This window comes from Scomber scombrus, chromosome 15 (genome assembly GCF_963691925.1).
Source record: "Scomber scombrus chromosome 15, fScoSco1.1, whole genome shotgun sequence".
In the NCBI taxonomy this organism is placed as follows: Eukaryota; Metazoa; Chordata; class Actinopteri; order Scombriformes; family Scombridae; genus Scomber; species Scomber scombrus.
The window spans coordinates 9,324,683-9,340,707 of NC_084984.1; the positions used below are offsets into that span (position 1 = coordinate 9,324,683).

The 16,025-nt window shown below is 40.0% G+C and overlaps 1 protein-coding gene across 1 annotated transcript in view; it reads left to right on the forward strand.

The window, feature by feature from the left end:
• The window catches only part of lamc3 (laminin, gamma 3), a 111,333-nt gene that overhangs the window by 61,549 nt on the left and 33,759 nt on the right, over positions 1-16,025 (forward strand). Inside the window, exons 9-10 of the mRNA XM_062434478.1 lie at positions 304-423; positions 9,255-9,453. Of these exons, the coding sequence (XP_062290462.1) occupies positions 304-423; positions 9,255-9,453 (319 nt within the window). The remainder of the gene's footprint in view (positions 1-303; positions 424-9,254; positions 9,454-16,025) is intronic.

The window sequence follows — 16,025 nt, forward strand, 5'->3', positions numbered from 1 at the left end:
AGATCTCTATTGTGTCGAAACATTGCTCAATTAAATTAAATGAGCATGGAGCTGTCAGTGTATTTGTGGATCTTTTGTCTGACTTTTGCTCTGAGAATTGTCCCTGATAAACGAACAAGTCATATAAATAATAATCTCAAGATCAAGTAAATCCAGTAAAAGAAAAAAACATATTATCTGTAATAACTCAAAATATTTAAACTCTTTGTAAGCTCTTGTACTTACTATATTTATCCTGGTCTTCTGTGATCCCGGGGAGAGTAGCTGTAACTAATGTTTTGAAATGTCTTCTTTTACCTCCAGGAGAGGATGGCTGGGTGGGAGAGTTCTCTGGAGGGCAGAAGTACTCCCTGCAGTGGAAGGAAGGAGAAGTCTACCTGCTGCCTCTCTCAGAGGAAGACACTGGCTTCTACAAAGCCCCTGGTGAGTCAGAGAGGAAAATAATAGAGATTTCAGATCATCCATGAGGACAAATCGTTACCCCAGGTTGGATCACACGGATGGCTTACAGTCCCCAAGAAGATGTTTTAGTATTGTTGACAGTTATGTTATTAGATAATAAACCTCCAGTTCTTACTCTTATTGTAAATGTGTGTTAGTAGAGCATCTTTAATACCCATAGCTTGTTCCTGTTGTTCCTTAGTGAGATTAATCAGTCTTTGGCAGCGGGTCATACAGCGGATATTCTGACACCATTTCCTCCAATCCCTTATCAGAGCCATTAGAAGATAGGGGAATAAGCTGGCCCAGCTATAGGACTTAGGGCCCATTTCTATCAGCCGCCCCAGCAGCAAAGGCCTGATGGAATTGGATGTCTTGGCCATGCTGGAGAAGCAACAAAGTGAAAATTGGCTTGGTTTCTTTTTGTCTCCACTAAGTCGGTTCTCGGCATCAACTCATAGCCCCTCCAGCCACCATGCAGTCCGCAGCCAGAAGCAAACAGGAGCAATCCCATTAACTCGGCATCCTGGAGGTTTAATTCCCAAAATGTGTGATCACAGAGAACGACTTCATATTTGAGGCATCTTTTTTTAGAAAGATGAAATGCTCGCAGCTGAAAGAGGATGTGACAAAGCCTGGTGGCCAGGCGTAATTTGCAGAATGTTGCAATGAATGCGTTGATAAGTAATGGCTGTTCAAGTTTGACTGTTTGTGTGTGTGTGTGTTTGTGTGTGTACACGTGGCATGAGCATAAGTCCATAATGAGTGTTTGCACGCTCTACAGTACCATATGGCTATGCGTGTAATTATAAATGTACATCGTTAATGATGTTTTTTAAAGTTGCCTTCTTCTTCCCACTCTCTATAGTGACGTCTCTATAGGCCACCTCATACAGATTAGAGGCCCAACTGGCCGAGAGCAGCTTTGTGGCAGCCTGCTTATCTACTTTGTGCAGTGCTTGTTCATGTTGTTTTCTCTATATAATAAATGCACAAAACTATTGCCTTGCCATCCCTATTAATGATCTCATTTTCTCTCAGCTTTTTTCGTGGTGGTGCATGTGTACAGTTACTTTAAAGATTAGACCAGAGCAGCATCGGCTTTGGAAGCAGACTCGGCTCTGGAATATTCTCTCTCACTCTCTCTCTCTTTCTCTATCTCTCTCTCTCACTCTCTCTCTCTCTCGCACCACTGTCTCTCCTCTTTTTACTTTTAATTTGTATTTGTGTGCTGAAATCCCTCCAGTGTGTTCTACACCAAAGGAAAAGATAATTCTGACTGACAACTGAGCGTCAAACATCATACAATTTCTGCAATTCTCATGTCACTGCAGTTTGTCTTGAGCTTTGCCTGTCACATAAGGGACAGGATTCAATCATCAGCTTAAAAAAAAAAAAAAAAAAATTGAATTGGTCGAGAAAGGAGTGTTTGTGATGTGCGAGCTTCACCCAGCACCAGAAATATAAACCGATGCAGGACAAGAGGACAAGATGTCAAACATGTTCTCTCAAAAAACTGTCTGACAAGGAGTAGTTGAGCCAGACAGGGATAGTTTCAGAGAACGTGAATAAAAAAGAGAGAGGGGCAGGATTTCATTTGAGCTTCCTGAATTCCTCTTGACAATCAGGCCAACATAATGGTCAGACCTTCACTCTTTCCTCCTTTTCTATTCTCAGTTATTTGACACCCCTATTGTTGAATGACCGACCCAGTCAGGACATCAGAATTGTTCCTTCTTTTTAACCGAAAATGCTCATTTCTGTCAACATCTTATATTGTCCTCTTCCCTATTTTCCCTCCACTACTGATGTGTCAAGTGTTGGGGACACTTTAGGACACAGTCTCCTCTCTGAAGCATGTGCATTGCCACTTGTCCTCCCCCTGATCCTGGACACAGGCGGAGTTCAAGTCCCCCGTGGTGACTCAACATACTGAACACTCGAGCGCAGCTGCCAGGATCTATCATGAAGCATGAATTTCTTCCCTAAACACTTGCTTTGACCTGCCTCCAACCTCTATGGTCACCACTTGAATCTGTTGGACAGTAACTGTGGATCTCTTGGCTGAGCAGCATTTCATGCTGAAGGGGGCATCATCTAGCATAGGTCCTTACAGCCGTCTGTTGAGAAGCTTGCAATGTTGATCCTTTTCATATGTGCGGCACAGGCCAACCTGGTATGCCTGAAGCAGCAGGGAGACTCAAAGAAAGGTGGTTGGAAGGGAGGAAAGAAGGAAAGGAAGACAGAATTTTAATGAAAACCCCTCTAGTAGAAGGCAAGGGAGCAGCATATGGCTGCTCTTGTGCTCAGTTGAGGAATATAACAGAGAGCAAAGATACATGAGAGCAGCTCCAGGCTACCTGTCACTCTGATTCAAAAGCCTCAAAAAACATGAGCTCTACCTGCACCTCGGTCTGCATGCAGTGCAGTCAGGTGGCCTCGTCATCTGGAAAAAATAGCAAAACAGAAAGGAGATGTAGCAAAGAGAAAATACAAAATTGAGTGGAGAGATAGAAAGATGGATAAAGAGCGAGGAGAGAGAATAAAAATAGGAAAAAGGGGTATGGGGAAAGATAAGCAGAGGGAAATCAGAAGGTGAAGGAGTGTTTAAGTGAGTCTTGAGTGGGAGAGTTAAAGGTTCATAATACTTTAAATCAACTTGGTTGTATAAGTGATGTCTGAATACATTAAAAAGAAACAATATTTATACCAACTCAGAATGGCAACGCACAAATGCCTGGCAAAAAGCCTACAGTTGTAGCCTCATCCGAACCTTTCCAGAGTTTCACTTCCATGAATTGTATAAATGGGGATATGGCAATTCAGTCATTCATTAATTCTGTTACACTCAGTGGAACCTGCACACACTTGTATGTATATTAATAGTAGATTACTTTCTATGCTCATGAAATTGTTCATTTTAATATTCTAAATCCATGTGAAGTGTCATGGCACCTGATAAGCCCTACAGTACATGTCACCCAAATTTGACTTTTTCACATCTACCTGTAGCAACACGCCCACACCAACGCCTTTTTGTGTTTTTAAAAATGTTTTATACAATACTATTTTTGGTCTTAACACCTGCCAATAAAAGAACAGTATGACTTCTTCACTGACATTTGCGCAAGACCTCTTAAACAACTTTTGTGTGGGTTGGGTAAGAAGGAAGAAGAGGCTGTCCTCATGTGCTGATCTTTACTCAAAGGCGACCACAGGTTCATTCAGCTCCACACTCCACTTTGTCCCCCGTTACTTCCCTGAAGCATACCAGATAGATTTCAGTCTTGAAAAACCAAGTTTTATTTCTATTATATGATGGTTATTATCTCAGATAAATCATCACTATCAGTTTTGTGGGTGTATTGTGAATTAGTCTGCATGTGTGATGTCTATTGTTTTAACTGCGCCTTTGAATATATGACTGAAACTTTCTTCTTTTCATGTTATCAGGTTTCTGTTCACGTATATTGTACCTGTAGGCGGTGCAGTTTAGTGTTAATCTCGGTGTCCTGACAGCACTGGAATTGTTTGACAGTTTGAAGTTTGTCCATCCTTGCCGTTGCCCTCGGACTATCTGCATGCTGGTCGATGTTAGAGCCTCAGTGGGACAGTGGGTTTTGTGAGGCGGCAGTGATTTAATTGAAATGGAGTTGATTTAATTTTGTTGGAGCAGAGTCTAAACCCCCTGATTGATCGTGAGCTCCCCCAGCATTCCCCAAAAGTTATTTGGGCATGTATCACTTGTTGTGATGGTGGCTTTATGTATTCCAGAGGGAGTGTCAACAGTGGTACAGTCATAGGATAATAGCAATAAAAAATAGCAGACTGAAGCTTTTGTTTCTTTTCTTTTCTTTTCTTACTTTTTTTGGTTAATGTTTGTTTTTGATACAAATACATAAATGAATCTGTATTATTGATATTGATATTTTATATTACTTTCTATTAATTATTTTGTTTTTTAGGTCCCTGAACAGTCCTAATCCCAATTATATTCATCCTACAATTATATCAAACAGTGGAAAACAACAAATCCTTATATTGGACAAGCTCAAATCAGAGTGTTTGGCAACTGCTCCTGAATGAATAGTTTGACATTTTGGGAAATGTTGGGACAAAAACCCAAATGTGAAACCACAAAACTGTGAAGTTTTTATGGGGAGGGGGTTATGTGCTTAAACTACATGTTGGAGCAGTGACTATCAAGAGTCTTCACATGTTGACTGTTGTACCCCCTGTAAAAATCAAAGTATTATTTATTATTATTATATAAGTTCTACAGCTCAGGTTTTTTTTAAAAATTGAACAAACACAATGTAGCATGCTAATTAATATGATTTACAGGTGTTGGTCAGTTTCGACAGAGCCAAGCTAGTTGTTTCCTAATTTTAGTGTTTGTGCTAAACTAATTTAACCATCTCCCCTTCTGACCCTCAGCAAAAAAGGCCATAAGTCTGTTCCCCAAAATGTTAAACTATTCCTTTAGTAATTGACTAATATGATTAATCAGTTATTAAAACTGTTCTTGATGATAACTAATCAGTTTGTACACTAATGGTTTAAGTGCTACACTGAATGCTACAAAGAAAATTTGAATCTCAGCATTGGGTGAAAATTCTCACATAGCCTGTACAGCTTGCATGCTCTGGCATTTAGAGATGGTTAAACTTCTTCATTTTAAGCTATTTGTCATCATAGATAAAATAATGAATATAAATCCATGGCAATAGAGGGACAACAGATCACACTTACACATGAATAATCCTTTCATTGTTTTTGTTTTTTTAATTATTATACTTTATTTATGGTGATTCATTACCCACAGCTGGGGCCCTTCCTTGATGGTCTGTTAGGGTTGTGAGTAATTGTGCTTTAGGACCGCTGTCCTTACAGACGGGCGAAGAACACCATGGAACGAAACTGATGCAAATCAGACCCCAACAGACTAATCACCAGCAAGCTACATCTGAAACAAAACCACTCACAACCATAAAGAAGCACTTTAGGGGAGAATATTAGCTTAGTCACACAGTAGTATTACTGGGCTCATTACCCACCGTTACGCAAGGAATATGCAGTATGTATTTTCTATTAATCATTTCAAAAGTAATATCTGTTGACTTTTATCTTCTGTGAACACGAGTTTCTTACATTACTCACTATTACAGTGCGTCACTCCTCAAATATTGGTAATTGCCTCTTCTCTCTTCCCTCAAAATAGTGGCTCTACTGAGACTCTTCTTATTTACAAACTGAATGCAGCAGCGATCATTTGGTGACAGGTGTTTTTCTGTTGAGTGGTGCTTGAGTAGTGTGTGTCTAAAAGACTGCTTGGGACCAGATTTTATGAAATGGCAAATATTCAGTAGCGCATAAACGAGAGTGATGGTCAATAATGTAGTTTTACAAAAATGTTTTGCTCAAAGGTATGAAGCTCAGAAACTAACAAAAGTTGGGAAAAGGTAAAAAAATATAATTATAATAATAATAGTTATATAATACAATTTATATGTTTCCTTTACATCAAATCTGCTGATAAAGATTTCGGATAAAAAAATGTATTTTACACTATGATGTAGTTTATCATGTAATTTACGTCATTTTATTTTTCAGTTCATTAGTTTTCCTATTTTCTTGGTATATTTTATCTTTAATATTTATTCCCTGTTTTTCCCAATAAACGTCTACCATTTTCCTCAATGCAATTGATCCCACTGATTACCAGCCTTACTAGACATTGCATAAACTTTTATACACACTGAGTGCCAGCTACTGTCCTCTGGTAAGAGGTGCAGAGTCCCTCGTAACAGACTAAACAGAATACAGAATGTGGTTTCAGGACCTTGTTTATTATATAATTTTTTTTTTTCTGTATATGAAATGTGTTCTTTTTATGGCTGCAGCATGGGTGAGGAGCCCAAGATAAGTTGATCTTGAATCTTAAATCTTTTTAACAATTGCTTAAGTCACTAACAAACACTAACACAACACAAATTTAGCTTACGCTGGGTAATCCACAGTTCTCATTATCAACAGTTTTAATTGGAACTACTTTCTACCTAAGCAATAGTGCTTATGCAACTGTAAACAACATGTGGCCGCAAGAAAAAGAGAGACTGTCCTCCCAAAAAAAACAACACAATAGGCCCTAATGTCAGTCACCCACAAAACAGCCTATTGTTACGTTTGAGTGACAGATGCCATCTAGGAGCTGTAGTGACTGTGACCCGCAGTTCAGATGACATCAATATATGTCGAATAATTTCAACATTGAGAGGACGAGGGGTGGATGGGGGCATTAACCCAGCAGTGGACTTTGCCACAAAAGAGTGATGCTCATTTCCTGTATCCAACTGCAAGTTGGGACATTAAAAACAAAAAAAAAAGTATCTACGATTGTCCCCTAACCTCAACCCTCTGGCTACTATTGTGGCCACGGCAACAGAGGTTGTCTAACTTTAAGAACATAGTAACTTTAACTTTAAAATGTTCTATATAAATTTCACTTCTTCTTCTTCTTCTTCTTCTTCTTCTTCTTCTTCTTCTTCTTCTTCTTCTTCTTCTTCTTCTTCTTCTTCTTCTTCTTCTTCTTCTTCTTCTTCTTCTTCTTCTTCTTCTTCTTCTTCTTCTTCTCATTATTATTATTATTATTATTATTGTTATTGACCCTCATCACATGTTTCTGTAACCTCAAAAAAGTGATAGTTTTAACCCAAATCACAATCTTTCCCCAAACCTAACTTTTTTTTGTGCCTAAACTTAACCCGACCTTAACCACAGTGCTGTCACATCATATAATATCATACATTTTTTAACTCTGATTTTGTGTTTTCGTGTGTGTGTGTGTGTGCGTTCATGCGTGCGTGCGTGCGTGCGTGCGTGTGTGTGTGTGTGTGTGTGTAAAATGCAGACATTTGTTTAGCTCCAATCACTTTATCCTATTGAGACGTTTATATGTCTGGATCTAAATTTACACTGGTATGAGGGTGGCTTGTTGGGCTCAAGAGTGAGTATTGATCTTTTCATTTAGACCTCTCACCCTTTCCATATTGCTTGATTTTCCACCGGTTGAGATGTTCAGATATGAGAGGGCTCATTGAAGTCATTCCTGCCTAATTGCTTTTTTTCCGGCCTAGCTAACTCTTTTCTTTCTGGACTGGCTCAGTTTTGTTTTATTCCTTATCGTCAATATATATTGATTCTGAGACTACACTGAGATGTGTGACAGCTCATTTCACTTGAGAAAGTGTTTTGTCTTCACTAGTAATGATTGCTAGTTATTAAGCCGCTCCCCCTGCTCCTGATTGGCCGTAATTTTCTATTCCAAAGTCACACTGACATGAATGATGCCTTACTGGAATCAGAACAGAAAGTGCTATTGATTAGTCATGTAATTGAAGCCTTTCCTCTTTTATCACTGCCTGTTTTTTTTTTCATTTACTACAAGATCCCACAGTTGAATGCTAAATATGAATTACACAGTGCTACATTTAACTCTTGTACTCTCACACAAAATAATTATTTAATTATTTAAAAGCTAACAACTATGATCGAGGAAGGATGTGTTGTTTCATGTAATAATGCTGCGAAAAGCTGCGACAGCTTGGTCTTCTGTCACTTGCAATTTAGGCTGTACAAAAACCAAGTGCCACTAAAGCTGGAAAAGTAGCTGAAAAGATACATTAGGCATATTAATATAACAAATGACTCTAATGTATGAAACAATGTGATTGGTAAAGCAGATAATTTTGCATTGGACCATGGAATGTAATAAATGATGAAAGAAGAAAGAGTTTAATTAACTGAAATAATGATAACATTGGTTTACTTTTTTATTTTAACTAAGAACTAATTACTTTAACACAGAATCAATACATAACCAATAGCAGCCAAAAAACTCAACTGAGGGTGTCAAAAAGTGTGGCTTGTAGGTCAAATAAGAACATTATTAATCTGCCCTGAGGATGTCACAGCGAGAGTGGGCTGCAGATGTACAAAAGGGCATTGCTAAAAGGGCATGATAAAAGGGGGTTGTTGGTTGAGCAGATATTAGACCAACAGACAGTTGAATTGATCCGAATGACGCCAGAGGTCCCTGGCAAGCAAAATCACCCACTCAAGTCCATAGACCTCCCAATCCCCAGAAGAGCTCAAGATGTACTTCACACACTATTACGCTCAAAATCAAGGTGACAACCAAGCGTGCAACATGTCAGTTTGCCCACTCACTCATCCAGAGCTGATCGAGCATGCCAAAAAAGGTTTTTTTAAAAAATAGAAATTGTTATCATTTTTTTTCCAGAAAAACATATTCACACAGTATTTCAGTATTAAAAGAAGACATCTGCCTTCTTTATGCCTGCCTTCTATATACATATACATATCTTTACATATCAAAAAAATACAACTTTTGTATGTTTTTCCATTAGTAGGTTTTGGGTGTTGAGGGGATGTCTAGTGGTGGCTAGGCCCTTTGAAGTCCTGTTAATGTGCTGTAATGAGCCAGAGATGAGAGGGTGGGTAATTACACACAGACTCCTGCAGTGCTCCATGTGGGCTCAAAAAGCCTGCACCCCTCTGCCCTCATGTATACACACACAGAGACCGAGAGAGAGAGAGGAGCAGGCAGAATATTTTTAAATGTACACAAAAACCAACAAAACACACTTGCACACACACACACGCACTTTTTTTTTTTTTTTTTTTTATCTCTGTGTGTTTTTTATACTGATGGCAAAGAGTCAGCTGAGACTTCAGTAATAAAGCTGACTCCGCTCACCTCTCTAACATCCAACCTTTTGCCCCTCCACTAGAGAAATTCCTGGGCCGCCAAGTCTACAGCTATGGCCAGCTCCTCTCCATCACCTTCACCTCCGAGACCCCCGAGCTGCTCCCCAACCACGTCACTCTGTTCCTCCAAGGCTCTGGAATCACCGTGTCAGCCGACCTTTCACCCCAGCCGGTGCTAGACTATGACCTAGGCCTCACACCGAGGAACTTCTGGATTGTCAGGTACAAGGATGCAGGCATGCTGCTATCAGTTTGTGAGTCTGTGCACGTGTTTATGTGCATTTCTTTTCTTTTCTTTTCTTTTTTTCTTTTCTACTGTTGAACTCGAGTCTCTCTGGAAAATACCAAAGCGTTTGCCTGAGTGTGTGCATAAGAATGTATGCCGAGTTGTTAGTTCTTCTCTGTGTCTACACATCTCCCCGTTGCCTGACTTGTTCCTTGTTAGAGTCCGTAGAGTACAGACTATCCAGGACACCCATGTACAGATTACAGCTCACCCACGTTGACTGTGCTGTCACGGTCCCAACAGAATGTCGGGATATGAATGTAGTGATGAGCCAGTTCCCCCATGTGCTGGCTGTCATGTAGATCTGGCAGGTACAGAGAAGCAGCATTACATTTCCATATTTACATTTTATACATTTAGCAGATAGTCTCACCCAAAGTGAAATGTGTGCAGCAGTGGAATAAGTCACCAAAAGTAGAAGAAAGTGATAGTAACGGGGAGCAAAAGTCAAACTTATACTCAACTGACAAAATTTGTATTGACCCTAAAATGATGTTGAAATAGAGGGGAACAAGTACCAAACAACAGTAACATATATGTATGAAAGATCACATCGGACTGAAAACATAGAAAATACTCTAAAGAGTGTAGGTTGGTAGGAGTCTGAACCTGGATTGAAAGATGACCAGGTCAGAGCAGGGAAAGGAGAGCTAAGTGGATTATAGCGACAACATGCAGAGCAATAGATGGAGTGTGCAGTAGGGTGGCCTCATGGCCTGGAGGTACAGTAAGTGGACAGCGGTCCCACTGCAACATTATATGGAAATACCTGGCCTTCAAATTGGATACGAGCAGCTGCAGACAGCCAGTAGATTATATGAAACATTATTGATCTCCATGAGGAAAACTAGGCCACAGAGGGAGCAAAGAAAAACTAGAATATAAATAACATTATACCAAAAATGTATATAAAGGAGCATCAATGTAAAGAAATACATTGTTTTCATACGAACAGATGATGCATTCTGTGACCAGCATCCACATTATTGCTGTAATATCATAAATAATAAAATAATTATCATAATCATAGTTTTCTCCTTGCACAAATGAATATAAAAACAGCAATTTCATAAAGATGTAACACTTTAATTTAACTTCCCTATTTATTTATGCAGCAAGCAGCATATAAACATTTAATACATAGTTTATAACACACTATAATGTTGTTACAAGCATTAATGCCTGCTTATTATTCCCTTTGTGGGCATTCATAAGTGTAGATTAGTGTATAAGCAGTTAATGGATGACAGTATAGTAAAATAGAGTTGTAATATCGAAAAATTTAGTTATAAATTGACAAATATTGTACATTGAAAACAGTTTAAATGTCCTTATAGCTGCATAGAACTTGCTATAGTGCATATAAATGCTACAAGAAATCTACATAATATTTAGACCTTGCATGTAGGGAGATTTTTTATTATAATCCAAGGGCATGAGAACTTCTCTAAATACCGTAGCAATCAGAGGTGGGATATTATGACAAAGATAGCTGCAATCAAAATCAAGCCGCGACACAGTTCCTGTTACACAGAGCTGATGGTGTTTACATTATTCGTAGCTGGCAGTCTGCTGTTTTTGTTGTGTTGGTGTCTACTGTTAGATTATATTAAGGTTGCATGTGGCAGTTGTAATGTTGTGTTTGTTATCTAGACAGCTGATTAACGTCTCTATCTGGAAGCTGAGACTAAAGCACTGATTGAGTTGTCTTGTGCCAACCTGCGCTCTGTTTTTACAGCGTCATGCTCCATGACCGTGAGCTTATTTGTGTTACTGTCAAGTACGACAAGCCCGTGTTGAGACGTATTGCTGAAACCCAAGATGCAGTTAAGTTAAGGGACTGGTTAACATTTTTCATGCCTGTCTAGAAGTAATAATACACATATGCCACATAGGAGAGATCCCCTCTTAGCATGATTCTAATGTGCAAGATGGGAGACTAAATCAAATGTAAAAATGGAAAGTAGAATTAAGCCAAGGTAAGGTAAGCTAAGGTATGAGGCTTTAACAGTCTGAATTAGACAAATCAAGTGGGTATCTTCCAAAGTTACAGTCTGTTTAGTGATAAATTCCCTCTTTTTGTTTCCTCTGTCTGAGCCATTCACACTGGAGGGACAGTAACATAAAGAGGTTGTTGAAGAATTGTTAATTACACATATGGGCATGTGGCAGTTGTATTAAGACATGCTTAAGTGAACTTATCCTTTAAGTAACTAAGATCCTGAGCTATTGTCTCAAAATCAGCCTAACCACAGGACCATTCATAGTGTCTGTCTGAAAGGCACACCATATAGGCAATCTGTGCTAGAACATGTAGCTCCATCTTAAAGGAAACAATTCTCTGCTCCCCCGTGCTGTCAAACCAGTCAAATTTCTTATCGATATTGACCCTCAGCTATTGGTGCCACTGCCACTTTCTCAGTTGGAAATCCTCTTGACTCTTTCTACATGAGACCACGTTAGACTTCCAGTGGTTCTCTTTGCACCACTTTGCACTCTACCAAGACTCCTGCGAGCCTTTTCCTCCTTGCCCTTCACGGTGAAGTGGTCAATCAGGAGGTGGGAATGACTGGAGGAAGCTGCCTGAGGCTGAAGAGGTGAACCCTGGTGGGATCATCTGTGGGGAAGCGGCAGTGTAATCAGTCACATTGTTGTGGCGAGATCTCATTAGCCCTGTCAACCTGGGGGAGTGGGTACAGCTGGCTTGGTCTCCATGTTGAACCTGTTAAAAAACAGGCTTAAGTCATTCACTCTATTTTTGTTCTCTTCCCCCACTTGGCCTGGCATCTTGTAGCCAGTAATCCTTCTCATCCCACTCAGCAGCTCCTTCACACTGTTTTGTTGCAATGTGTCTTCAATCCTGCTCCTGTGTTTCTATCTTTAATTCTCCTCCTCAGCACCCACAGACCAACTTAACTTCCTCCCTGTAGCCAGCCCTGGAAGCCCTCTTCTTCCCAAAGAAGGGATTTAATTTTCTTTGTTTTCCATGATTTGTTTCTTCTTTCTTTGTTGTTGAGTGAACCGAACAGAAAACAGCAAACTATTTAATGGAATTGAGGGGTCCACGTGGAAATTGACGTTATGCAGCCAGGGAGCCCTGCATTGTCCTCTCTGTGTGATCCACAGAAAATGTTCCAGTCCATTAGCTCAAAACAGTCCTGTTGAGCCCCCACATACTTGAGGGATCACACCCTTACAGTCTCGGTAACAATGGGCAGCTGGCTGTCAGCTGCTGCTGAAAGGCATCTAAAAAAAGCAGCGATTGGTTTAGTTTTGAAGATGTTGAAGAAAAGGTACTGTACAGTGTGTTACAGCACTCTGGAAAAGTTGTACTTTTGCTAGGAGGGAAGATGTACAAGGTCAGGTGGGAGATGATTAAAGTATGAGCAAAGAGCTGGCCAGACTCCTCAGTGAGGAAAGGTCTGACTTGATGGATGCTGGAAAAGTGCAAACCTGCAAGATCGAGTTATGGTTGCAGTGAATGCTTCACTCAGAAGTTGGTTGTCTAGAATAACACAGCAGGCCAGGTTGGGCAGGGGTCAGTATACTATTGTCGAAGGTGATGGAAAATAGAATTTGACAAAGGATAGATCAGTTTTGTTGAAATTGGTTTTAGTGATGTGGGTAAAAGTAAAGGAGCATTCTTCAAATGGAGCCTCAGGTGATGGGAAAGAGAGGCAGGATATGATGGTTGAACCTGTCAGTGTATCAGTCACTCTCTGACTTTGTACATAAAGTTGCTTTATTACATACACGTTAACTCCCTGTATCCTGTCTAGTTTATGTGTTTTTTTATGCAAAAGAACAAATATTGAAACCATCTGAAATGTTGCAATAAAACTGTGATAACTCAAATTTGGGCGGTTTGTGGTTTTAAGGGAAGTTATGAGCTTCTTCTTACTGAGCAACAGCTGGGCGTAGTCTAGATGCAGAAGTCTAATCATCACAGTGAGGTTGCCAGGTTTGGTACCATTCGGTCTGTACAGAGAACGAATCACATCCTACACAGAAGTACAGGGCAGATGGGTAGAAAAAGAAGTATCTCCACACAACTCCTGCTAATATCACAAATAGTAGAGCTGTAGGTTCAGTTATTTGAAAGATGCCCCATTCTGCCCATACTGAACTGACAGTGTTTTCAAAGGTTGTCAGAGGAATTTAGGGGACATCTCACACCATATTTTGTGCTAGTCAACTGTTTGACAGACCATTCAGTGCAAGACTCTTTAACTCATAATCTGGAAATATTATGCATCCATATTTTATTTACCTGTTACTGTATTTCCACTAAGGTGGTCATCAGTCACAGGTGTCATTTAAACTGGACAAGAGAAATGGATACTGCAGTGTAGAAATAATGGAAGCCAGGCATGAAGTCACTGTTTGTCCTGGATCCTTATCCTTGAGGCTGATTTTGAGACAAGGGCTCAAGATCTGTTATCCAACCTGGATTGTATATATGTACTTCTGACCACTTGAGGCCAACTTCATGATGATATATGATTGATAATTTAATGATATATGATTTTACAAGTTGATTAGTAGCTATTGGATGCAATACAAGTTTGGTTCCTCTTGAAATTAAGAGACAGAGGCACATTTTCTTCCTGGTCTTTGAGTCCAGGAGAGCACACCTTCATTGTCTGCTCCATAGTACTTCATTGCCTGCTCCGTCAGGGACACAGCTTTGTACCCTCTTCATGGCTCTCTCTGGTGACTGAGCACCAGTAATGAGTTTCCCCCCAGCACCAAGAGCCCTAGCCAAAGGAGCTCTTTGGTTCCCTCTCTGAAATGCATTGGAGCTTGGGGGACAGAGATTGTCATTAAGTGCTCCTCTCTGGAGAAGTTCTCCACAGATCTCATTATATTTCTCAGGTACATGCACAGATGCACCTCACTGCATCAGTCCTTCATACTCTCTGTGTCTCTTTCTGCTTCTCCGTGTCACACTCACACATGCAAACGTATTGATTATTTGTGCAAGTTTCAGCTTGCACACAAACACAGTGATTCATGTATCCATCTGGCAGTGTGATTTACAAGAGCCAGACTCAACTTAGGCGTAAAAAATAATTATTTGCTAAATCAAAATGTAGTATGTCCAAGCATGTCAGAAGCTTATATAAACACAACTAGAAACACACACTCTCTACATCCTTCTTGACTGATAGCATCTATGTTCATAACTGGATAAATACTGTATGTTAACCCCTTTACGTGGTAGTGTGTTTTCACCTAGTGCAAAGATTGTTTCAAAATCTGATGAAATTATATGGAAACAGAGGGATTTCAGCAGACAGGGATTGATGAGAGGAGAAGGTGAATAGCTTATATAAGGTAGCCTGTTCTCCTCTCTATGATGTTCCCTTGTTCACTTTCCATTCCTTTGAAATCAATAGGCGTGGATATTTATTGACTCACTTGTAACAGTACTGTATAGCATGTGTACATCTCAAGCATGTATGCATAATATTCATACCATAAGGAACTCCCTCTGATGCCCATCCACTTTTACCAATCGTCTGATAAACATATATATACTCAGTGTTGATCAACTGTTCACTATTTGAACCGCCAAAAGAAGAGTTTCAGGAAACTGCTTATATGAATGCCTTTAACAGGTAAGAGTCAATTTGCAGCATAGAAACTACTAGCATGTGGTCCATCTGGCACCAAGCTCATTTCTGTCATGTTTTGAAATGTCACTGACTTTGATCATAGATCAGGACCAGCTAAATCTATTGAACAGAAAGCAGACTTTGCTGCCAAAATGATTTCTTTTTTTTTCTTTCTTTTTTTGCTATACGTGTCTGAGCAAATCAACGAGTAACATGGTAACTCTGTGCGTGGGTAAACCTATGATTTATTTATGGGCACTCTGATTAAAATGTTTTCTTTTTCGGGGACAGATTGGCACGCTAGAATATGCCATTAGAATATGCTAACACATACATGTTTTAATTGTGTAGCTAATCTTTATTTGCAACCACCTACATGCAATACCTTATCATTTGTCCCCTTCTCTTTTACTGTACCTCACATACCATTTATGTCTTGTAGTCTCGCTCACCTTGTATCTCTATCTCTGTGTTTGCTCTAAGGGTGTGTGTGTGTGTGTGTGTGTGTGTGTGTGTGTGTGTGTGTGTGTGTGTGTGTGTGTGTGTGTGTGTGTGTGCGTGCGTGCGTGTGTCCAGCGTTCTTTTGGGCTTTTCTCTCCCGATGATCTCCTCTCATCCTCAGTGGAGCAGGCTTAATTACAGTGTGGCTCTCTGCGCTCTGCTTGGTGCTGATTAAAAGGGACACTGACGCTCCATAGGGAAAGCATGACTGGGAGTTTGTTCACTTTCATGCACACTCTGCTTATCACTGTATGTCCAGCTCCATTACCATGGCTTTGAAGCCCAGTTTGTAATTGCCTCTCTTTATTACTGTGCCTACATGTCAGGCCAGGGAACAAGGACCCGCCGCATCAATGGAGAGCCTGTGTGGCAAGCCTGGAATGCGCACA